Below are 25732 nucleotides of genomic sequence, written 5' to 3' on the forward strand. Positions count from 1 at the left end.
TCTCTCTGCCAACCTTCTCTCGATGTATTAGATTACACACAATGGATCAGGGAAGTCAGTTGAGTTCACTGCAGATTCAGTCTATATTCGGGATAGTGCAACAAGAGGCCTTATTGCTACAGGGACAGTTGATCATACCACCTGTCTCTACACCTTCTCGCTCTTTGGTCCACCATCTCCATTATCGGAGCATTCTTCTTCTCTTTCGCGAGAGCATCATGTGGTGCAGTCAGGACACGTGAACCTTTTTATTGTTCCTGAGTTCACCACACCTCATTCCGTTGAAGTCTTTTCTTCTTCAGCTCTACCAGACCCTCCAGCTCCACTCATTGAGCCTTTCGGAACACTTATTGCGGATTCTATAGAGGACGGTCATCTCCTCTGTCATGACAGTCTCAACACACCTGCATTGGGGATTCCTTTCTAGGATCCTCATGTCTACTCTTTTGAGCATTAATTAGGCCTTCCTATCATTCAATGGTTTCCTTGTCCTATGCCCTTGTTTCTTCCGCATTGGAGTTCACTTGGTTCGTTCATTTCTACAGGGACTTCATCATTCTGGGGGGGCTTTGCTGTCTCATCTCTCTCTCATGGGGGGGTTGTTTATGGTTTTGAGAGAGTCTCTTGAGCCATAAAATTTTTGTTATTTTTTTTCAGCATGTTTGTTCTATCTCTTTTTGGAGAGGGGTTTTTCCCATTGGGTTTTCTCCTTTGTCTCCGGTTCACAGAGATTTCCTTGTATTGGGTACTTGATCAGGCCTTGTTGCCGAGACCTAATTTTTTCTGCTTTCATAGCTTTGCTAGGTTAGCTTCCTCCTAAGCTTCGCTTAAGGGGGGGTGTTAGAGTAAATTATTTATTACTCTAGGTGCTTTAGCTCTCTTAGGTGCATATAATTAATATTTTATATTAATTATATTGTGCAAACCTAGCTTTCTTTCCTTTAGGGTTTCGTTCACCTTAAAAGGTTGAACTGTTGTATTTTGTTTTCATAACTTAGAATACATTTTTTGCTCTCACTTTTCTGAGAACTTCTAAGCTCTTTTTTTTCCATTTTCTGGCTTCTCTTCATTGTAGGATATTTGCATGCAGGTGTTTTTGAGGGTCTGTGAAGTTGGATTTCTCAACTTCTACAGGGCATTTCTCAGCTGAGATTGTGTGGGATACTTTAAAGGTTGGCGGTTGGGAAGTTAAGCCCTTGGCAATGCTTCTCCTCACCACCAGATGCCAAGACTTGCACAATACACATATATGATCTACATGAATGATAACCTCTTTATTGGATACCTTACTTTTATGTCTTCACATTTTCAGTTGATTTATGTTGTAGATGGTTAATATGGTTAAATCAGTTATTCTCTTCAATAGATTAGGATTCAGTATATCTGTTATATCTGTTGCTCATTTCATTTGAATATATAAATCGATGTTAATGTTTGTAAGGTGGTTGTTATAACTGTCCTTCATGTGACTCTGAAATAAAATATTTTGTTAAATTAAATCAATTAAATAGGAATGGAAAAGTAGCTTGTTACAGATAAAATCAAATGTGACTGATTACTACTTAAATCATTTTAGATACATGAGTATATATAGATATGCTTGAAAATGGTTCTTTACTATATATATGCATAAGTACATATATATAAATATATTTAAATTGAGAAATTTTAATATAAATACTTATGAAATGCTGAGAAATTTAATATGAAGTTATAATTCAGGAAAATCATATATATATATATATATATATATATATATATATATATATTGATTCAACACCAATCATATTATCAAACATATATATTAATGACCGATTACTATTCATATGCTGTGACTGTTCTTGAGAATCGACTATGTGATTAATCAGGGGTTATGATTGTTGAAGAGATGTGGAGCCATGTCCCTCCATGGACATGCCTCCACTCTTCCACTATTATAAGTATGAAGACCAAGCGGTAGATTGAACACTACAATACATATAATATACAGTTTCAAAGTGTTGTCAACTCCATCAGTGACCTTAATGATCATAGTAATATTTGTTACAAGATACTGTTTGTATCTGACATAGTGTTCAAGCATATAAATTAAAAGGAGATGAGTAATTCTGAGAAATTATTTCTTGCATCTATCAACAGAAAGTTCATCAAATATATAAATAAATACACAAATCGGATCAAAACGTATCGTTAGCTTTCTGTTCCAAACAAAATTGAAGTTATTACATAACCTTCCTTCAAATGATCATAAAAAATTATACAAGGATTTTTCAAATAGTACCTATGGACATATGTTTCTCATTATTATTAATCTACAAAATAAAATCATTCTCTGTCTACAAGTCAAATTGTACCTTTACCTATTAACATATAAATGTTTTTCTACTGGCTTCACCATTGCACCTCCTTTTGGTTAAGGTGAGTATTTAATTGAATACGGTGAGAACTTGAACTTCAGTATAACTGGAACGAATCATGTATCTTTGGTTTCTGACAAATTAAGTTTGGCAATAGGATCCACTCTAGCAAATGAGTGGTGCAAGTTAATAGTGGAATTGCGTTGTCTTCAAACCAAGGAACATTACTATATCATTCCACACATATGTATGTACTCCTGTATTCAAGTGAAATACCAACCAAAGAAAGAAACTGCACTCTTTAAACAATTTTTATTTTCAAAATTTAGAAGATATGGTAAAAGTAGAAATTTTCATTTTGGAATCCTGTTACCAATTTGAATCTTCTGACATGCATATTCTAATACAATAGGAGACATTTCATTTGACGTATGCTTGTGTATAAATACAAACCAGAGAAAGAAACTGCAGTCTTTGAATAGTTTCTGTTTCACAAATAAGAAATCAGAGTTGAATTAGATTTTTTATTGGAAATCTATTACATATTTAATACTCTGACATGCATGTTCTCATACAATGGGTCATTTCATATCTTGAAACAGATGATTGATGAAGATGCTACAATAAATATTGTGCATGGGGATTTAAATGTTAGTGTCGTTCCTGGCAAGAAAGGTGACAATGTTGACAGACAGAATCCTTTCCCAAATTATGCTGTTTCACCAATTGAATTGGAGAGGCGCCTGCATGAACTTTTGGAGAGTAGACAAAAAGAGCAGATAGAAGAGCTCAAGGTTAAACTGAAAAGTGCAGAAGAAAAACTTCTTGCAAAAGAAATGGAACTCTCTTTGTGGAAGAAGCAGGCTCACAAACTATCAAAGACATCTGTTGCGCTAAACAATATGCCAGGCAATTTTCTCCTCTTCCAGATTCAAGTTACAGTCTTAGTTTTGAAAATTTCAGAAATAACTGTAAATTTCAGATTTCATTGTGAGCACTGTTAATTACCAGTTTTAAAGTTACAATCTGCTCAATTAGGGACAGGGAAACATTCTTCTCTTCTTATAATATATTAGATTTTATGGTGCTCCTTTGATGTTTCCTACATACGCTAGTCCAACAAGTAAGTTTATGGTGAAGTCTTTCCATCTACACATCATTTTATTTGCCTGCCATGTCTCAACAGATCTACTGTTGGTACTGAAATTAGCATTTTACATGTTCTCTTTACCATTGAAAGTGTATTCCAATTCTGCTTCCTAGTTATCAATGTGCTCTGCTTAGGTTTTGTTTGCTTTGGATAATATATGTTTTTTCATAACCCCAATCTTTAAGATTTGTTGATTTATGTTGAAGAGTTGTATTCCTAGAAACTTTATCTGTCCATCTCACAGACCAACATTAAATAGGATTTACTTGAAATGTTCGTGCTCTAGGCTTCCTCATTCTAGTTTGTGATGTATAATTTTTTGATTTAGGAAGTAGAGCCGAAAAAACTGCACAATATGATCTGAATTTGGAACTTGAAGAATGGAGGATCAGACTTATCCAAAATCAAGTTTTTGTTGTGTTTATTATTTACCTTGAATATAAACACTTCAAATGTTCATGCTCTAGGCTTCCTTATTCTAGTTTATGATGTATAATTTTTTGACTTAGAAAGTAGAACCGAAAAAACTGGATAATATGATCTCAATTTGAAACTTGAAGAGGAGTGGAGGATTAGACTTCTCCAAAATCGAGTTTTTGTTGTGATTATTTTTTACCATAAATATAAACAAATATGCTGTAACAAGTGCCTCCATTTGATTGTAGCTAGATCTTGATTTCTTGTTCTAGAATTTGATATCCTATATACCACTGGTGTGAGCTTTGTTCTATCCTCTCTTGAACAAGGAAACCTCACTTGCTAAACCATAGGGGAGTTGTAGGATTAAATATGGAAACCCCAAGATTTACACTAAGGTCCAGCGACTTTATATTGGGTATAACCATAGTTCCACTGTCATCAAAGATAGGCGTACGTCGGAATGGGGGGACAAAGGGGCCTCAGTTCTGGGATGGCAGAGGTCCAACAGCGGGGTGGGGTGGGACAGGGGCGCGGCGGGGGAGAGTGTACATATGGTACTTAAAATGCAAGATACGAAAAGATGTATCAGACATAAAGATGTAAAATAGTAAATTACTAAATACTTGAACATTGAACATTGAACATTCAAATTTTCAATGTTGAATTACTAATTAGAAATTAGAATACTCAATGCTACATAATGATGAAAATTTAAATTGTCGAATCAAAAAATGGAAGATCTCTATTATATAATATGGTATCACAAGTATTTAATCATAAAGATGATCACAATGAGTAGAAAGATATCAAAACAAGTAAAAAATCAAAATGACAAAATGTGGAGGCCTCAAATTATTGCACAAGAGGTTGGCAAACTCCTCATCACTAGAACTATTGGACTCTCCAATGTCAAGATCTGCCAAAGGAGCCCTACATCTAAAGCATCCTCATCCTCATCAATCTGTGATGATCCCTCTGCCTCTACATCACATTGTGTTTTTGGGCTCTCCTTGTACACGTGTCCTGGAAGGCATTATGTACAGCCACTAGCTTCTTTGCTCTCTTAGAGGTAAGTTCGTTCCTCTTAAGAGAGTGGATGAAGTTATAAGAAGATTAGTTCCTCTCAGAAGTTGAAGAACAAGAAACCTGAGACAAAAAATGAATGGCTAGTGTAGCATGATATTGATTTGGTCCATGCCAAGTCCACCACAAAATTGGATCGTCGTCTGCCATAGTTCTTATGTCTACTTTTGTCGCAACCTTTTAACTCCTAAAAGAAGCAAATCTCATCCACTCAATGTGAACCTTTCCACCAATTTCAACATCAATAATTCTATCGGTGCACTTAAGGAACCCTTTCTTCATTTCATCACCTTGAATCGGTGTACCTCCACTAGGCATAGGCATGTACCACTTCAAATTCAATGCATTAACTGGCCATGTGCAAGGGAGTGTTTAGATTGTCCCATCTGCGCTAAATAATAGGCCAAATGTGGTCATTGCAGAATGCTAAAGTGGGGTCCTCTCGCACAACTGCATTCATCTGGCCAAGCATAGAATCAATACTCATACACCTCTCCAAGTTTATGTGCATCCCCATCCCCATATCTAATGACCTGGAAAAGTAGATTGATGATAGAGACTATGTATTTTGCATCACTCCAAAATGCGACACTCTTCACTATCTTCTTCACTCTCCTCCACTTCTATGTCCTAGACCCATCCCACTAATTCCACTCATTTTCCATAACCATGAGTTGTAGTGGCTCTTGCAATTCAAGAATTCTCTCCAAAAAAATAAAATAGGATGCAAATCTAGTCCCAACTAGTTTCAAGAACTCCTTCGCAAAGCTCCTAAAGAGTGCGTGTGAAGTGTAGTGGTTGCAAATATACATTTACACATCTTTGGCATCATTAATTGCTCCTGTAATTTACTCAATCTTTTTCCATGTCCCTAAGTGCATTGTTCATGGCATGCACACAACATGGAGTCCAACAAATATGCACATATGCTGCCTCAATAAACTTCCTTGCAGCTTTGCACTCGTGTTGCATTTGTCACTACTTGGACCACATTTTGTGGCCCAATCTCCTCAATTGTTGTCCGATGGATTTCAAACGAAAAACCAGCATCTTTTCAATGCTTTGAACAATCAACAACGTTGAGAAAAAATGGGCCATCTAATCATGTAACTATGATATTGATGTGCAGGGATGGTGCCTTGTTTCCATCCACCTATCCACCCATCCATAATTATGTTGCATCTAAATTCCTCCCAACATGTCATTGTCGTCTCTATCAATGAATTAATCTTGGCATATTGGTTATCCAAGATTGTGGTCCTTAATTTGTGCTCACTTGGTGGCACAAATGATGGTCCTCCCCCCTTCACTATCGTTGACATCATTTCCTTATAAATTATAATAAGGAGATCGAGCTACATGAAATGGGATGTCATTGGCAAGAAAGTACTTGCCAATGGAATCATCTATTTGCTCTCTAAATTCCACAAATCAGCTCTAGGGTTACTTTTAGTTTGCATCTTGCATTTCCCCCTACCATGTGATTCAACCATAGCACTATAAGTAGATGAAGATCCCGAGACTGACCTTGACAATGTTGTTACTCTCTAGTGTTATCTAGGTGTAGAAATATGCGGTTTCCCCTGCATTTTCTGCTACTACATCTGCTAAATAGTTTGATTATGTTGCTTATCAAACAAGGTAGTAGGTGTTGAAGTTCCCAAGTCATCCGGAACACCCCATAGCTTGTTGAACTCAATTATGTAATGTAGGTTGTTAGCCTCCTTAAAAAATCTACATGCTCCCACACCTTTTCTTAGCCAAAAGAGGAAGTGTGCATTAACTCTATTGATGCTCCCAAACCTTTATGTACCACAATGTTGCATTTGCATTTCCTTGTGCCACCACCTGATGGCGTTGGAGTTGTCATTCTTGTTGCAAATTGTCTGAGAGGAGATTTGGGATCATAAGAACATGTAGGCCGCTCTGCCAAAAGTGTGGAGGGGCAACAATAGTAGTTGGTGCACTAGTTTTGGAACTACTTTCCCCTTCCGAAGTTGACCCATGCTTATCCCCCTCATTGGGCTTATCATCCTGCTCAGATTCATATTTTGATTGGCTTGTACTGTGGAAAATGAGTTTCCATCTCATTCTCACTCATTTCATGACTGTGGGACCTCATTTTAATACTGCATTTGACAAAATGAAAAAAAAATCAATAAAAACATAGTTTCAGCCTATACCCTACTTTAAAATTAAAAATATAAAACTCTATATTTTAACAAATTGAAATTTTATATTGTAAAACAAAATCTAATCACCTAAATTGATTGAGAAAATGAAACAAGAATTTAGAAATGAAATAATTATAAGAAATTGAAACAACAAGAAATGAAAGAAAAATGAACATTGATTTGAAAATCAGAATATAAAATAAAAGATTAGTTAAAAATCTACCTTTTGCTTGAAAAACCTCTTCCACAAGGTGGAATTTTCCTTTTCTTCTTGCTTCTTGTCACTTCTCTTTTACTTGCAATCACTCTTTTCACTACCCCAGTCACCCTTTTCTTAGCTCTTCACTCTTCTTGTTCTAGAAAACAAATACAAATGAAAATCTGAATACAAATGAAGCTTGGAGTCCTTTTGAAGGAATAGAAGACAATAGATGGGACCCACATACCCATAGGCTTCGAATACGACCAAAGAATTAGTTTAAAATGTGTTTTTTTAAACATGCTTTCTTATCTTGTCATGACAGGGGATGCTTGGGTGTACCAGAATGCTCGAGGGAAGTTTTGGCATCCCCCTTAATTCCGAGAAGACGGGAATGTCCCTACACTTCTAGCAGTAGGCAGAAATTCTAGTGGCACTGATGGGAGCACCATAGAGCTATCCCTACATCCGAGGTGCCTCGTTCTAGGAATGCTCAAGATTTTTTTTTTTTTTTTTTTGGGGGGGGGGTGTCGCATCCTCAACATACACTAGGTATTGCTTAGTTTTATGAAATGATTTGATGGTAACCATGTGGGGACTTGCACTATTTTTTCATGGACATCAACTTTTCAATGCAAATGATTTGGCAATTTGAGCTCTTCAACTACTTCTAATAAAACAAAGTACAAAAGGATTAGATTTAAGAAGCTAAGCTACTTTACTTCCATCTCTACCAATGCAAGAGACTATTAATGATATGTGGTGAAACTAAACCAATTCTTTGCTTGCTACCTTAAAAAACTACACAAGAGAAGGTGCAATCTAAGGGTACATAGATGATTGTCACATTGTTAACATTCAAATACCCAATTCTTTTGCAATTCAAATGAACATTTCCAATTGAAACTAGTTGCTTGTAATAAGTTCAGAATAACCTTGCATTGTTACTTGTGATCGACAAGTACCAAAAGGTATGAACTTGAGATTTCACTATGAATCAACAAAATATTTCCAATTCATCTACTTAAGCAACTTCTACTTAACATAAGCATGTCCTATTAACATAAGAAAGACCCATATCGAGTGAGAAAATAGTAACACTCCAAAATAATGCAAGTAATTCACCATGCATTCGACAATGAATCTAAAATTACTTTGATAGCATTTTAGCAATAATTTCTACAAATCCCCCTAAAGCTTCAAGTACAATGAACAACCTAGATTGATTTGAGATCTACAACCAAGATTATGCCAACAAAACCCTAATGTAACTACCACCTACAAGTATCAAATGCCTAGATTTAAGGAGCTAAGCTACTTTACTTTTGACTAGACCAATGCAAGAGATTATTAATGATGTGGTGAAACTAAACCAATTCTTGCCTTGCCCTTAAACAACTACACAAGAGAAGGTGCAATCTTCTAAGGGTACATAGATGACTTACATATTGTTAACATTAAAATACCCAATTCTATTGCAATTCAAATGAACATTTTTATTCCAAGTTAAGTGCTTGCAATAAGTTCAGACAAACCTTGCATTTTAAATTGCAATCGGCAACCAAAAGGTATGAACCCAAGAATCAACAAAATATTTTTCATTCATCTACTTAAGAAAATTCTACTTAACATAAGCAAGTACTATTCTAAGTGAGAAAATAGGAAACCGTGCAACACTCCAAAATAATGCAAGTAATTCGCCATGCATTTAACAATGAATCTAGATGAAGGGTGCTCCCCTTAATACCTTAAACACATAACAAAAATAAAGAAATAATAGCAATATGCGAGAACAAAATATGGGCTTCTTATTATTGCTGCAAATACGGAATTACAAAATTCAGAATTACAATATGCTAATCCACATAGGCACCTACATTATAGTAATCTACAAGAGAAAGTTACAAACTATCACCCAAAGTTGTCTTAGCAATCTACGGTCATTTTTGAAATAGGCAATTTTATGCTGCTCGGGAAGGTTCTAGATACTCAAACTTAATACCTTGGGGTGACAAACCCTAACAATACATATAGAGTCAGCGAAATACACCTTTGACATTTTTTTTTGAAAGTTTTGGTCGGCCCAACTTCGAAAGGTCATAACTTTTAAACCGTTGCTCTGATTTTCTATTATAACCCCTTTTCGAAATCCTAATCTTTTGATCCACAAGTTAGGATTTACTCAAGTGTCTATCCATCGAGTTTTCGGGCCTCATTCAAGCACATTTAGGCCTTCAAAACTGAGCCCAAAGTTTTTGTACCAAAAATTTATACCAAAAATCCACAATAACTTCACCGATACTTATGATATGGCATTAAGCCTCAATTGGCAGGCTGATATGACTGAGATGAATCTCCACCTTTGAAATTAGGACATTTCGAGCTCATATGACTGACTTACTGAGTAGCAAGCCTCCACAGACAACAACTTTGCATTAAGACAACCCTTATTCAAACAACTGAAATGAAATATTTTTGGTTAATGCAAGATTGCTCTTACACCCAAGATGCTCTTGCATTAGACACAGGGTAATTTAAGAAGTGACCCCGTCACGTCTTAGGTGTTCAAAGGAAAACCAAGATGATTAACCTCCTCCCTGGCTAGCCATGACGAATCTTCTATTGGCCTCCCTTTCCATTTGACCAAGTATTCTTCATAAGCTTTGTTCCTTGTACTTTTCCCAACACGATTGTCTAGTATCTCCTCAATCTCCTTTGTAGCTGAACTAGTTGTTCAATAGGAAACTCCACTTCATAGACATTTCTAGAATTATGCATTTTCACTATCTTGCCAAACTTCTTCATTTTCAGCTTATTATATGTACCCACTAGAAAACGCTCATTTCTCAAATGAACCATGACTTCATCTCTAATCTAAAATTCCTTATACCTCCATTTCACATTTGCCTTAGCCTTGTACTGTGTATTCATCTTTATAATGTGCTTCCTCACCTCCTCATGGATGTTCTTCAAATGTTTAGCTAAATCTTCTGCTTCAACACTACTTATTTCTCCTTTATCCAACTATCTCAATTCAAAAGCATTTCTGGGGCTACTCCCATATACAATCTGGAATGGTGATTTACCAGTACTCTTGTTGACAAAATTATTATATACAAATTTTGTCTGTGGTAAAATCAGATCCCATCCTTTTGGTTTATCTCCAACCAAACATCTCAACAAGTTCCCCAAACTGTGATTCACAACTTTTGTTTGTCCATTTGTTTGTGGATGATGTGATGAAATGAACTTCAAATTTGTCTTCAATTTCTTCCACAATGTTCGCTAGAAATACCCAACAAATTTGGTATCTCGATCCAAAACAATGGTCTTTGGCAGACCATATAGTCTCATTACTTCTCTAAAAAACAACTCTTCCACATGATCAACATCACTAGTCTTCTTGCAGGGAATGAAATGTGCCATCTTTGAAAACTTGTCAACCACCACAAAAATAGAATCATGCCCTCTCTAATTCCTTGGTAATCCACGAATGAAATCCATGCTGACATCCTCCCACAGCTTCTTCAGTACAAGTAATGATTGATACAACCTCGTATTCTACTTCACTCATTTTGCCATGTAACATACTCTGCAACTCTGTACAAAATTCTTGACATCTTGTTGCAACTATGGTCAATAATAGTTCTCAGTAATTAAAGCAATGGTTTTATCTCTTCCAAAGTGCCCAACCAATCCTCCACTATGCTTCTCCTTGATGAGATTCTCTCTCATTGAACTTCTTGGAATGCACAACTGGTTTTCTCTGAACAACGTACCATCTTGGATTATAAAATCCAACCACTTCGTTCTATCAAGTGTAATAAGTTTTGTACAAGCCTTCCACAGTTCACCAAAATTAGGATCACCTAGATATAAATTACTAAGTTCCTTGAACCCAACCACCTCAATCTGCATTTCTGTCAACAAAAGTTGTCTTCTACTAAAAGCATCTACAACTCTTGTTAGAGTTCTCACTCCCGTGTTTCAAAACAAATTTTTAACTCTGCAAAAACTCAACCCACTTCAAATGCCTTTGGTTTAATTTTACTTGAGTATTCAAATATTGTAAAGCTTGATGATCAGTATACAAAAAAAACTCCTTAGTAAGAAGATAGTGTCTCCACTTCTTCAATGCCTGAACTATAGCATAAAATTCCTTATCATAAATAGAATATCTTCTTTTGCATCAGTCAACTTCTCACTAAAATAAGCAACAGGTCTACCTTCTTGGCTCAAAACAACTCTTATTGCAGTACCACTAGCATCACAATCTACTTGAAACACCTTGTTAAAATATGAAGTGCTAAAGAAGGCTTCTCTATAACTTTTTGTTTCAACAAATTAAAACTCTTATTTGCTCCTACAATCCACTTAAATTCTTTCCTATCCCCTCTCATTGTTTTAGTCAAGTGTCCACAAATACTACTAAACTCTCTTATGAACTTTTTGTAAAAACTAGTCAGCCCATGAAAAGATCTTAGCTTTGTAGCACTCTTTGGAGTAGACCATTCAAGAATAGCCTTCACTTTCTCTGGGTCCATTTTCAGACCTTCTGCAAAAACTACAAATCCCAAGTACACCAACTCCTTCAAAAAACTACACTTCTTCAGGTTTATCAACTTTTCTTTCCTCAACTTATCAAACACCTTTTAAATATGCATCAAATGCTCTTCCAACATTTTACTAAAGATCAAAATATCATCTAGATAAACAATGACAAACTTACGCAGAAACTCCTCTAGTGTCTCATTCATTAGTTGCATGAAAGTGCTCGGTGCATTGTTTAGCCCAAAAGACATGACTAACCACTCATATAGCCCTTCCCTTGTCTTGAAAGCAGTCTTCCAGTCATCGCCTTCTCTGATGTGAATCTGATGGTATCCACTCTTCAGTTCTAGCTTTATGAAATACACAACTCCACTCAAACAATCCATAATATCATCCATCCTTGGCAATGGAAATCTATACTTGATTGTGATCTTGTTATTAGTGTGAGAATTTGTTCACATCCTCCATTCTCCATTCTTTATAGATGCTAATACTGTTGGTACAACACATGGACTCCTGAATCAACCCCTTCTGCAATAACTCATGCACTTGTCTATTTAACTCCTCACTTTTTGTTGGTGTCATTTTGTGCACTACCTTATTTGGCAAATTGGCTCCTAGAATCAAATCCATCTAGTGACTGATCTTCCTTACTGGTGGTAATACATCAGGCACATTATCAAATACAATATCTAGAAATTGTTCCAACAAATCTGCATCTTCTGTAGGTACCTCTTATACTTCTTGTTTGTCATCTTTTGGAATTACTGCAAAACACATAAGCTCATGCCTCATACCCTATAGGAACTTCTTTCCATCAACAAAATAGACTCTAGCAACACTATATACCTTTTCATCTATATCCTTCAATGGCTTCAGCTTATGTTTCATTCCATCCTTTGTCGGAGTGTAGGTATTTGCACACCCATCAACATGCCTATCAAGCTGCCATGACCTACCCAACAACATATGACATATGTCCATAAGTATGATATCACACAACACCTCATCTTGATACCTTCCAATCTTGAACTCCATTGACCATTGCTCACATCACAACACTTATCTTCACATTTGCACCTTGTGCGAAACAAGCTCCTTTGATCAGGTTCATTCTCACCACTCAACAGGACTCTTCTTTTAACTAGAACTTCTCCTCTTTCATCATCTTCAGAATGCAATGATCTAGCATCTTCATCAACATGCACAACTCTGGCTTGGCCTTCAGTTCTTCTATCAATCCTTCCTTTCAGTTGGAAACATTCAAATGCTCTATGCCCTTCTTCTCCACCATGAAAACATTTTCCACGAAAACCTCCTCTTCCAAATCCTTTCCCTCTTCCTCTTCCTCTCTGATCTCTATTTTCTAGTCATGGAAATGAATGGAATTGTTTCTCCTTTGGTTCTAACTACTACTATTGGCCTCATCCTTGTTCTTCTGATCATCAATTCGGCCTCCATAAGACCATCCACCAGATCTTCCATCGCAACCTCTTCCACTATTCTTGTTATCATATTTCTTGCTCAACTTCTCCTCTACTCTTAGGGAAAATTGGTTCGCCTCCTCAATATTGGTCATTCAAACCAGACTCACCTCCTAAATGCTTGGCCTCAACCCATTAAGATAATAGGCAACTTTCTCCTTGTCGTCTTCCGTGTGGCTTGTTCTGATGAGAACTCATTAGAACTCTTTTGGATACTCTTGAATAGATCTTTCCCGCTTGCTTCAACCCTTGCATCTTCTTCAGCAGATCAAGTTCATAATCCACGAGAATGAACTGTGGCTTTATTTTAGCTATCATTCGATCCCATCTAGTGATTTTGTCTTTTCCTCTTCTATTTTGCTCCAACTAGATTTCCTACCACCATATCTTCGGGTGACCCTTTAGTTTAGCCTTCACAAACTTGACCCTATTCGGATCTTCAATATCTTCATATTTGAAGTACTCTTCCAATTCATTGATCCAATCGATCGATTCCTCTGGGTTAAGATTTCCCAAAAATGTAGGAATGTCAAACTTAAGTTCCAATCTTAGAAATGGCCTAAAAAAGCTTTTCCTCCTTTGGGTTCAAAACTTCATCTTCTACTGCTTGATCAACATTTCCTTCTTCTCTTTCATCCTCACTTTCATCATCTCTTACAACAAAATTCATTCCTTTGCTCATTTGTTCTTGCAATGCTTGCATTTGCCTCTAGAGGGCTCAAAAACCCTTAGGTGTAGCATCTACAAGTCTTTGTGGAGGCACTTTTGTGCTTTTGTTGAAACCCTAGTACAAACTACCTCACAATCAACAATTTGTCTACATGTTCAATCCAAACCACGGTCATGGTGTGAACTACCTCACAACTAGCGATCTATCCACACACTTAGGAAATCCAGCTCTGATACCACTTGATGAAGGGTGCTCCCCTTAATACCTTAAACACATAACAGAAACAAAGAAATAATAGCAATTTTCGAGAACAAAATATGGGCTTCTTATTATCACCACAAATGCGGAATTACAAAATTCAAAATTACAATATGCTAACCCACTTGGGTGCCTTCATTACAGTAATCTGTAAGAAAAAGTTGCGAACTATCACCTAGAGTTGTCCTAGACAATTTATAGTCATTTCTTAAGAAAACAATTTTATGCCACCCAAGAAGGTTCTAAACACTCAAACTCAATACCTAGGGCTGATAGACCCTAACAACACATACAGAGTTAGCCAAATACACCTTTGACATTTATTTTGGAAGTTTTGGTCAGCCCAACTTCAGAAGGCCATAACTTTTAAACCGTTGCTCTAATTTTCTATTATAACCCCTTTTTCAGAATCTTGAGCTTCTTATCTATAGGCATGGATCTGCGCAAGTGCCCATCCGTCGAGTTTTTGGGCTTCACCCGAACACATTTAGGCCGTCAAAACTGAACCCAAAGTTTTTGTACCAAAACTTTATACCAAAAATCCACAATAACTTAACCAATACTTATGATATAGCATTGAGCCTCAACTAGCAAGCTGATATGACTGAGATGAACCTCCACCTCTAAAATTAGGACATCCCGAGCTCATATGATTGACTTACTGAATAGCAAGCCTCCATAGACAACAACTCTGCATTAAGACAACACTTATTCAAACAACTGAATTTAAATTTTTTATGATTGATACAAGATTGCTCTTACACCCAGGATGCTCCTACATCAAATCTGCAATTATTTTGATAGCATTTTAGCAACAATTTATGTGAATCTCCCCAAAGCTTTAAACACATTTAACGACCCAGATTAATTCAAGATCTATGACCAAGATAAATGTAATAGCACTGTTGTAACTTATGTGTTTTCCAAGTGCAGATTTGAATGTATATATTTAAGGGTACAAGAGACATGTCTCTACGTAGCCTAAGTGTTGATAATATAGCATTGATCAATAACATTTATTAATAACTATTAGATATTAATAACATTACACAATGTGTGTGTGTACGTGTGTATATATATTACACAATGTGTGTGTGTGTGTTAGTAATTATATATATGTATGTATGACTCACCTATTAATTATTAATTAGTGTTAATGATGTTTAATTGATAAACATAATTAATCTCTTGATCAAACTATTCCGACTGAAGCTACAACATTTACAATGTACCCTCGAGTAATGAGAAAGAAATATCATCTCAATATGATAGTTTGAATTAAAGAAAACAACATAATTTAGATGCTACCTTTCGGAATCATCAAGTATGATTCAACTACGAATATCAGCCATTTGATATTCATCATACTTATATTTTCTTTGGTATGTGCACTAGCATCAAGTCTTATGGTGCCTACCAAGGAAAATATCTACGCATGGTGTCTCCAGTACTATGCCTCATAGTATACACCATGTCATACCTCAATAGGATAACTTCAAAATTATCTATGAGCTATGTACTATCATGATTGCCATGGACATCAACCAAATGATATCCATAATGACAACAAGTTAAATTATTGTTAAGATCGTCATGGTACAATAGTAACCATAGTCAAAACATCAACAAAAGATTTTCACCTTTCATGACGTTTCTATAGAATCATGTAGTAACTCACATGATCTCCACCCGTGTCGCAACGTTCGCCGAATGTTCGGCATGAGGTTCGAAATTCAGCGAATGAATAAAAAAATATTAAAGTTCGAAAAAATTCGCATCAAATTCGTACGGCAAAACTGACTAGGGAAAAATTTATCACTGTGTTCTTGGAAATCGTTTGTTCTTCAGTGGCTCTCTGTTGCTTGTGGTTGCTTCGTTGGTGGAAACCCTGCCTAACTTGGCATTGCACGGAACCCCTGCGTTGGCGTTGGTTGCTTACTCTCCGCCGAAGCTATTTACCCACCGAAGTTGTTTACTCTCCACCGAAGCTAGCCGATAATGAAATAACCCCGACAAGATTATTGCTTCTTTTAACACCAAGATCTTAATACTTCAGGGGTTTGACATTTCGTCAAACAATTAGCAATCAAGGTCCGTACTACTGTAATAATCTTGTGAGATAACCCTTGCTTATTAAATCAATATTGTTACCGATATGATACTGGAGAATTTAAGCTCTTTTTAGTCTATGCTATTCTGACCCCGAAAGGGAAAAATGATCATGGCAAACACATAGAATAGGCAGTCTATAAAATCTTCATCATTTATAAAATATGAGATATTGATATTACAATAGCAAATTATATGAGAGAATGTTTGGAACCTGAGTCGCTAGGCTTCTGCTCGAATGTTCAAACTTGGTATTGCTGCTGCCTATGAACAACCAGATCTTCAGTAGATGGACCAAAAATATCAAGTCCCTGAGTTCATATATGACGCTGTCAGGTTGGGTTGCCGTTCACAGGCTGCTGTCTCCGTTTTAACCTCTGAAATAACCCCGATGCAGCAAGTTATTCTGTGCAATTCAGATATCGCTACTAATATGTGAAACCCGCAATGGATGCTCAAATAGTGGTTATTCTACTGACGGATTCCATAGGGTATGAAACCCATGCAGACAGTGAGCTTATATTGCTGCGACAGCAGTTACTTCAATGCTGGAGCAATGGCCTGAGGTCGCGCAAATCTTAACTCTTATGCCAAAGGTTACTATACTTCTATCCCAGCCCTAAACTCGTCTCCGACCTTCCACTAGGCGTTAATATATACAGCATGCACTTTTAGTCGACTGAAAGCGTTTTGGGGTTTGTTCGTAGTCTCCAACAGGGGTTGCGATTTTTAATTTGCTAATTGCAACAATTGTTCCGGAAATTTCTGTGGCGGCCGCGTTTGGTACATGCTCCAGCTGATGTGTGAAAACCTCAGATCCTACCCTCTGTTGTAGCCGCTTCAAGACTCGCAACTTGCGATTTCTTTTTTAAGGAAACCTCAAGTCTTCCGCCCGTGACGTTATAGTCAAAAAGGGGCTCGCTGATGCTCATGAAAAACTCTTTGATTGTTGTTTATAAAGAACAGCTTCCCATCTGCTAATGGAGATTACAGCTTTGGAAGTTCACGAGTAGTCCCCATGAAAAATTCGGCAAACCTGGCTGCTTCTTCAAATTCGTTAACAGCCTAGTGATATCAATCCCTCTTAATTAGCAATCACCTCCCTTCTGAAACTCGCCTCCCATACAAACTCCTCAATACTGCCCTTGAATCATGATCTAAATCCTATCCCTGACCGGATGATCTGAATCAAATCCTTCCAAAATAGTGATGCAAGAACCATGAAAATTGGCCTTAAGCCAAAATAATCGTCCTGATGAAATGACTGAATGTCACCTCCAATCTGCAATAATTCGGATGATATTTCACACCCTCAAAATTGCGTACCAATTGAGAGTTATCATTCTCAATGGCCAGTTGTGACAATTGTAGAAACCCTAGGTTCCACAATGCACCCGTGATTGAATCACAATTTGATAACAAGAGAGAGATGAACAACTGCTTGATTCGAATGGAGCCCCGGGGTGCCTATTTATTCTTTTCTCTTCATCTTCTCCAGAGACTTCTAGAACATTTTCGATCTTATCCTTCAAGTGACTTTATTAAATATTTTTATAATCCAAGTCACTTTATTAAATATAAAGTTATCTTTTAAAATTTATTTATTTAATTAAAATAATTAATTAGTCGTCCTTAAAATATTCATTATTTTGGACAACCAAATTAATTAAATTAATTAAATCGAACTGTCACCAAAAATGGGGACATGACAGATAAGCGATGGTTGCACAGAGCTAAAATGATTAAAATTTATGAAGTTTTACAATGTATATAAAACTTTACATTTTACTATAGGTTTTTCGGTTTCATTTATTTACATGAAGTTTTAATTTGTTTACTTATTATTATTATTATTAATATTACATCGCTTTAAGTTTATTTATTATTTTAGAAGTTAAAAGTTTAATTGAATATTATTTTTTTATTTTAATATCTAATATTTAGTATTATTTTAATATACTTGTTAATCTAAATTAAAAAAATCATATTGTAATAAATAGTTTATTTTAGTTATTATTAATATAATTTATTGATTAATTTGTAAATAAGTAAATTAAAGTAATTTTTTTATTAGTTTTAGAATGGATCATATATTTACATTTTTTTTAAAATTATAGAAGGCAAATTTATTGTCAAATTTTTTTCCGAATTTTTAGACCTTGCCGAACTTCATCCGAACTTTATAGTTGTCGAACACGAATTCGAACTCAAACCTTGTGACTTAGATCTCCACCATGAACCATATCAGATAGTGAATCCACCATGGATATTCCCAAAGAGTGGAGCAAGGGCTTTAACCTCAACCTTCTCTCTCACAGAGAAGGATACATTAAAGTACATCTCAGGTAATTACTGATGCTGAGACTCCTTCTTAGTAAGGGCTTTGTTCTCCACAACTCCAAGCTAGTCTCAAAATACACAAACTTTACTTTGGCAGGAGGCTTGGGGAGAATATTGATTGTTCGTTCTTCAATGATAATGCACCTTGTCTAAATACTAAAGAAAGCATCTCTCCATGGTCTACTCCCTCTGATCCACTATGATCAAAATACTCAAAAGTTGATTTGACAAGTCCTCTAGTAGCTCCCTCTATTACAGAAGTGTACATGATCTTCTTAATCATGAAAATGTCTTGCTCCAAGGGACTCATCATTTGGTGCATGATCATTTACACCATGTTAGAATTTGGATCACAACATTATTCGTAGGTGTAGTTTCTTGTACACAAATGTACTTGTTTGATTCCAAGTACATGCATCAACCTCTTGACCTTCACATCCAAAGTTGCCTTAAATAAATGGAAAATCTTACAATATAAGGAAGTTTTAAATATTTGTATGATACATTGATAAGGTATTCGTCATAAGCTTTTAAGAATGTTTAATACTTAACATTAGACTTGAATTGAGATCTCCTATGCGAGTTAAACAAATTAACAAAATCTAGTTGTTTTCATTGTCAATGTGCATATGTATTATTTAAAAATTATGGCAAAATGCACAAAATCTGCAAGTGTCAACTACCAAATGATAAGAACATAGAAACAATGTTGCTGTCCTTAATTTACATCTAGGTATACTATATCAAAACTGGAATCTCAATTGAGTCACTGGCATTAAGAGAGGCTGCCTCATGTAATCAAAACCCAATCAATCCCTCCCGTTGCCTCCTCATCGACCTGCAGAATCAGCTAGCTAATCTGTAGCTGCCAGCTTTTATATTTATTGAGAGGTAAGCATGTTACTCTTGATCAATTGAATGAAAATATATTTTGACTGGTTTCTGTCTACGGCAAAGGAATTAGCAACCTACGAAAGAGGTGAGTGGCATAAGAACCATAATCTTTAGTGCATCCTTTCAATGCTACATCCACCATCCTCTTGTGGGGGCAGGTTCCATAATTGACCATGCTTCTCTTGGGTGTAGAGGATAACAAGTGACGGTGTTGAAATTCTCTAGGTCTTTCCTACTTCCCATAATCTGTATATAAAGGTATGGCACTTGTGTTAAAGGATTGCATGCTATTGTTTAGACATTGGAACAGTGGGAGGACTACTTATTGCTTAGGAATTGATCTTTGGAGTGACAAACACGCATTGAAAGATATTTTAGTTGCTGGATTCGTCCTAGACAGGCCAATTCCAGATTTGGATCTGATCTGGATCCAGATTCGTGCTTGGATTCAGGCAGGATCCGTTAGGATCTGCACAAATCCACAGGCAAAATCATGGATCCTGTCCAGATCCTCAAGGATCCAAGCCACAGCCTGAGGATCCACAGATAGAATCAAGGATCCTGCTTGGATCCTCAAGGATCGTGATTTCATTTTGCAAATCAGTAATTCAATGTGAATGCGTTGATTTTCTTTATAATCATGAAATAAATCAATTATCAAGTATACTAGATTCGTAGATCCATACTAGAATCATAGATTCATACTATGAAATGATTTGGTTTTAGAATTATGTATATTTGTCTTATTTTTGTGTGTGTGTGTGTATTTATCTATTTATATATATACACACGAATCATAATTGGGAAAAAAGATCCCGAATCCACGGATCCGATTCATGTGCCCGAATCAGATTCGTTTAATGAACTGGCAACTAAGAAAGATATCGATTCTCAAGCCAAACTATCCCATAAGATGCCAAATGAGTTTCCCTTCTCCAAAGTTTTACATTTGTAGGGCAGAATGTGAGTGGTAATGTGGGGGTTGACGCTTTTAGTAGGAATGGAGTTGATCCCTTTCTCAGAAAAATTGTAGATGCTGACAGTAATCCTAACATTGCAAGCAATTAGTTTTCTAATAAATTGATTTCTATTTTAAGGACTCCAACTCTGTATTTCCACAAGGTCTAGTATGGAAAACAGATTATGAAAATACACTCAAATGGCTTGGAGGGACACTTTGGAAGGGACGAAACTTACGTTTAAGTCAGGGAGAAAAAAATGGCCTCAACTATATGTAAATAAGTTTGTTTTTACTTTTAGATGTTAAGTTTCTAGAAGTGGACAGCAGAATACAGGTTTGTCCAAACTTTAATATTACTTAAGGGACCATAGATTGACTATTATATGGATATTTTTGTAGGGGCTGCCTCATACTTAAAGATGTAATGATTCTATTTTCGTTGTTGTGGATCAATTGTATAAGATAGTTCACTTCATTTTGTGCAAAAAGACTACTAATGCAACTAAGATTGTGCATTTTCTTTCTAAAGAGATTGGCCGCTTGCATGGGCTGCCCAAGACTGTCACTGGTGACTTAGTTCAATGTCTCTGGATGACTTTTGGAGGGCTGAGCAGATAAAGCTTGACAGAAAACTTCAGTATATTTCAGCCTGTCATCCTCAGATGTATGGCGTGAAAGTGTTGAACTGGAGCTTTCCTTGATGCCTAATTGGTGTGAATTGAAGACAATGGGATTTGATTTTGACAGAAGCTGAGTTTGTTTTCAAATTTAACATTAATAGATCTACCAGTAAGTCTCCCTTCCAAGTTGGTTTTGCAAAAAAATCCCAAGGGGGTGGTTGATCTCATTGACCTTCCTAAAGAGAGATGGATTAGCCAAGATACAACTTTGTGAGGCATATCCAGGATGTGCAACACCAGGTGAAGCACCTGTTGCTACCAATCAATGAACAGTATAAAAGACACACAGACTTGCAGTGGAGAGAAAAGCATATCAAATGGGTCAGAAATCATGTTTTACTTGCATAAAGAGAGATTTCCTCAAGAAAATTATAATAAAGTTATAAACTGAAGTGAAACAAAATTGGCCCTTACAAAATACTAAAGCAAATTAGTGAGAATACTTATTTATGGATTTGCCTGAAGAGTTTGATATTTAACCCTACATTGTCGCGGATCTTGACCTCTACCTTTCAGGTTGTGAGGAAGTTCAAGATCAAAACATACTAGGACATTTGACCAGTCAATGGGTCTTGGAATATAGGGAACAGATTGAAATGATAGTTGACACTTAGGTTACTGCTACTAGATCCAAGAATTATAAGATGTTTAAAGCAAAATGGCTCATTTGACCTGACTTCAATATCACTTGATCACAGAAGAACAACTCATGAAATCAACCAAATCAGGATCATTTGCACCACTAGGTTCGTTTTGTTGTGAAAGATGGACATTGGGAAGAATGACATAACTAACCTTAAATACAGAAGCTCACACCAGTCTATTGTTGTTCCCTGTTTGTTAATCTTTCAGTTTTGTTTTATATGGGATGTGCATGTTGCCATTAGAGTGATTTTTCCTGCTTTTATTTAAAAGCCTTGTATATTAAAAAGAGGGGATGGGTTAGCTACATTTGATATGTTTCCTTTGTGGACTGAATAAATGGTATGTCCTGTGAATCCATAGAGCATTGTCATCTATAGTTGAATTGTGTCACTTTTCCCCTGTTTTTCAGTGTCAGTTTGAATAGAGTATGTGCAGCCTGCTTCACATTTTGGTTGCCTCAGTTTCAAAAAGACCAAGAGTAATAATCCCATTGTTTTACACTGTTTGTTCTAGTTTACTATATGAATAATTATTTGTATCTGTCCTTGTTAGCTGTTATAATGATTGTTTACTGTTGTTCCATGTTTGTTAATCTTTAAGCCTTGTTTTATATGAAATGTGTGTGTTGCCCTTAGAGTGATTTTTACTGCTTTCACTTAAAACTAAAAACCTACTATACTGAAAAGAGGGGATTGATTAGCTGAGTTTGATATGTTTCCTTTGTGGACTGAATAAATGGTGTGTCTGTGAATCCATAGAGCATTGTTATCTATAGTTATGTTGTGTCACTTTTGCCATGTTTTCACTGACTGACAGTTTGAATGGAGCATGTACAGCCTTCTTCACATTTTGGCTGCCTCAGTTTCAAAAAGACATTAGTAATAATCCCATTGTTTTGTTCTGTTTGTTCTAGTTTACTATATGAATGAGTCATAGGATCAGAAGATCCAAATTTGTGTGTTGAATCTGTAGGAACATGTCCATCTGAGCCATAAGTGCTTTAGGCACAAACTGAAGCATTTTTCTTAGAGATCAAAACAATTGGATAATTAATCAATAATGTCCTAAACTTTATCTGCAACAGTTATTGGTCAGCTTCAATGGCTGCAGAAATCTTAGGCAGAACTCCTTGCTGAATATTGGATGAATAGGATCACCATGAAAAATGCTCCTAAATTAGAATCTGGTGGAAAATGTGATTTTTTGAAGGGCTTAAAATGTGATTTTTCTAGTGATCTCTCTTGGTGTGTAAACTGTCAATATGTTGCTTGCAAGCTCCATGCCACTGGCACTAACAGTAGCTACACTCTTGAGTAGAAACATAAGCTTCATTCTTGAGTAGATGCAGGTCATTCCCATCGCCTTGTCAGCAAGTTAAAAAAGTCCCCCCGGCTCAAAAAGCTCTTATGCAATGATCAACTATGAGAAGAAGATGATCAGAGTCTGTTGTTACCCATGCTTTCTTCATTGTTTCAGATATTTCTATCTCTGGACCTTTGCCAACAAACAACAAATGAAATTTGATGGGCATATTTGAAGTAATAACCTATTTTCTTTGCCACACAACCTTTAGAAAGGTTTAAATCCCTAAAATGAGAAGAAACAAATAAACAATCAAAGCAAGAGAAACGCAAAATCTTTGAAACCAATAATATATATGTTTGATATAATCTTGGCCACTTTTTAAATTAAAAAAAAGAAAAACTTCAAAATCTGTTAGAAATTATGTGCATATACGCGATGCATCTTCTTTCCTGGAATAAAATCAAGATTTATTAATTTTATATAAAAGAATAGCTCAAATTCATTTAGCTGAGTTAGGAAGATGCCAACTTCAAATTTCTGCTTTTTCAATCAAAATCCCTGTAAAATTATCTTAGGCATGCCTCCATTGTATATGCTTATGATAAGGTGTGCATCCACTGAATATGCTTATTATAAGGTGTGCATCCATTGATTCTGTTTATAACAAAGACAGACATCCATGCATCCTGTTTACAACAATTTCTGAATTGTTAGATATATAGCTGGCATTTTGTATAACTTTCATTAATGATTTTTTTATATAATTACAGGGTATATGTCGAATGCATCTATTACTAGCAATGGAGATCCAATGAAAAGTTTATATGGCTCCACGTCTTCCCAGGAAAATGGAATTCAGGAAATAAGCATTGTATGTGATGCAGATTCTTTGAGTTCAAGCATCAATCATGTGGACAACTCTATAAACATGAAATGTAGCCATCAAGGATTTGTAAATGTGGAAAAATGTAACAGAAAAAAATCTTGTAAAAATGATTCCAATCTACCCAATAATTTTGAAAACACTGCAGAAATTTGGCATACCAATTCGGATCTTGACCTCAGTCAATCTACCACATCTAGCAGAACACATCCATTGCAGCCTTCTCACTATAGTAATGTCTTTGAAGATGGTAAACTGTCCAAAAGAAAGGAGAGTCCTTCATTGCTCACAAGGAGAAAGGTTGGCTTCTTAAATGAGATTAAAACAGGATCCTCAGCATGGTATCCTGAATCAAGAAAGGGTAATAATGTTTTTCATCATAGTAAAAGACTTCCTTCTCATCCTTGTTTCAGCACACCCATTGGAAGTGGCAAAGGAAACAAAGAAACTCTTGAAAGAGATTCCAAATTTCTGCAGAATATGTCACAAAATGAAGTATGCAAGGTCCCTGTGGCTGATGGGGTGCCATTGTCTCCAGTTCTGAGTAAGATAAAGCAGTGGGAAGCTCTATCAAGAGGTGAATCTTGTGTACTACCATCTTTTAATTTGGATGATGAAAGCATTCCAACCAACAGCGATCATGCTATGCTTTCTGTGACACAAAACGGAAAGGGACAGAATCATCATTTAGAAACAAGTAATCACAATTGCTTTAAAGTTAAGTCACTGGATCATTCTAATAAGAGTATTAGTAGTCCACATGATAGCCTGAATTTCTGTAAAGGAAAATCACAAGATTGTGCTAATAAGATAAGTAATAGTTCACATAGTAATACCAATATTTTTAAAGAAATGTCACTGGATAATGTTGATGAGCGGAGTCATAATGTTCAATTAAGTCTTGTGTGTAATAAACTTGAGACATTTATGGTGGTTTGAACACTACTTCTAGGAACAAGAGTGTAAAGAGTTAGACTATACGTTGCAATGTACTTGAATGGCATGTATTTTTAATAAATTTTGGGGTCTGGTCAAGGGATTGAAATGTTTTGTGAACCATCGGCTAAAATGAAATTAAAGAAGGAAACTACAATCATGTAAGACGTTTTGAATTTTATTATAAAAACTTGATGAACATAAAATTTATTCCGCTATTTATATTATGATAGAAGACATGCAGATCTGGTGGGCTATTTTCAGAATAGTTGTAAACTGTGATACATTCTGGCTGAAAAAATGATATATCACAAATCTATTTTAGAATCAGTTTGAAGTCTGTTCTTTTGAGGAAGAAAAAATGATGATCCTTCCCACTCTATGCCCAGTGCTGAAGTACGTACAGCATCTCAAATGAACTGATAAGAGTTTGTGTAACTTTCAAATGCCTCATGTTCTTGTAGCTAGCATATTCCCCAAATTTAAAGGTTATCAAAGTTTCAGCTTGAATGTACATCAATGCATGCAACCTCACATTATTTATTCATCCCTCTCCAAAATTTTCAGTAGTAACGAAGTTTAAACTCTGAATGAAGTTCTGTTCGTTTTACAGTCTACCATTCAATGAAGAAC

The 25732-nt window shown here is 35.9% G+C and overlaps 1 protein-coding gene across 4 annotated transcripts in view; it reads left to right on the forward strand.

Moving 5' to 3' along the window:
• LOC149553358 (uncharacterized) overlaps positions 1-25208 on the forward strand; it is a 41538-nt gene extending 16330 nt beyond the window's left edge. For all 4 annotated transcript variants that reach the window (XM_089788823.1, XM_089788819.1, XM_089788821.1 and 1 more), the window contains 2 exons: positions 2960-3266; positions 24051-25208. In XM_089788823.1, coding sequence (XP_089644949.1) covers positions 2960-3266; positions 24051-25102 — 1359 coding nt within the window. In that variant the 3' untranslated portion in view covers positions 25103-25208. The remainder of the gene's footprint in view (positions 1-2959; positions 3267-24050) is intronic.
• Positions 25209-25732: the final 524 nt, after the last annotated feature.

Source organism: Cupressus sempervirens, chromosome 6 (assembly GCF_028749045.1).
Source record: "Cupressus sempervirens isolate cs-2001-9-10 chromosome 6, ASM2874904v1, whole genome shotgun sequence".
Classification (NCBI taxonomy): Eukaryota; Viridiplantae; Streptophyta; class Pinopsida; order Cupressales; family Cupressaceae; genus Cupressus; species Cupressus sempervirens.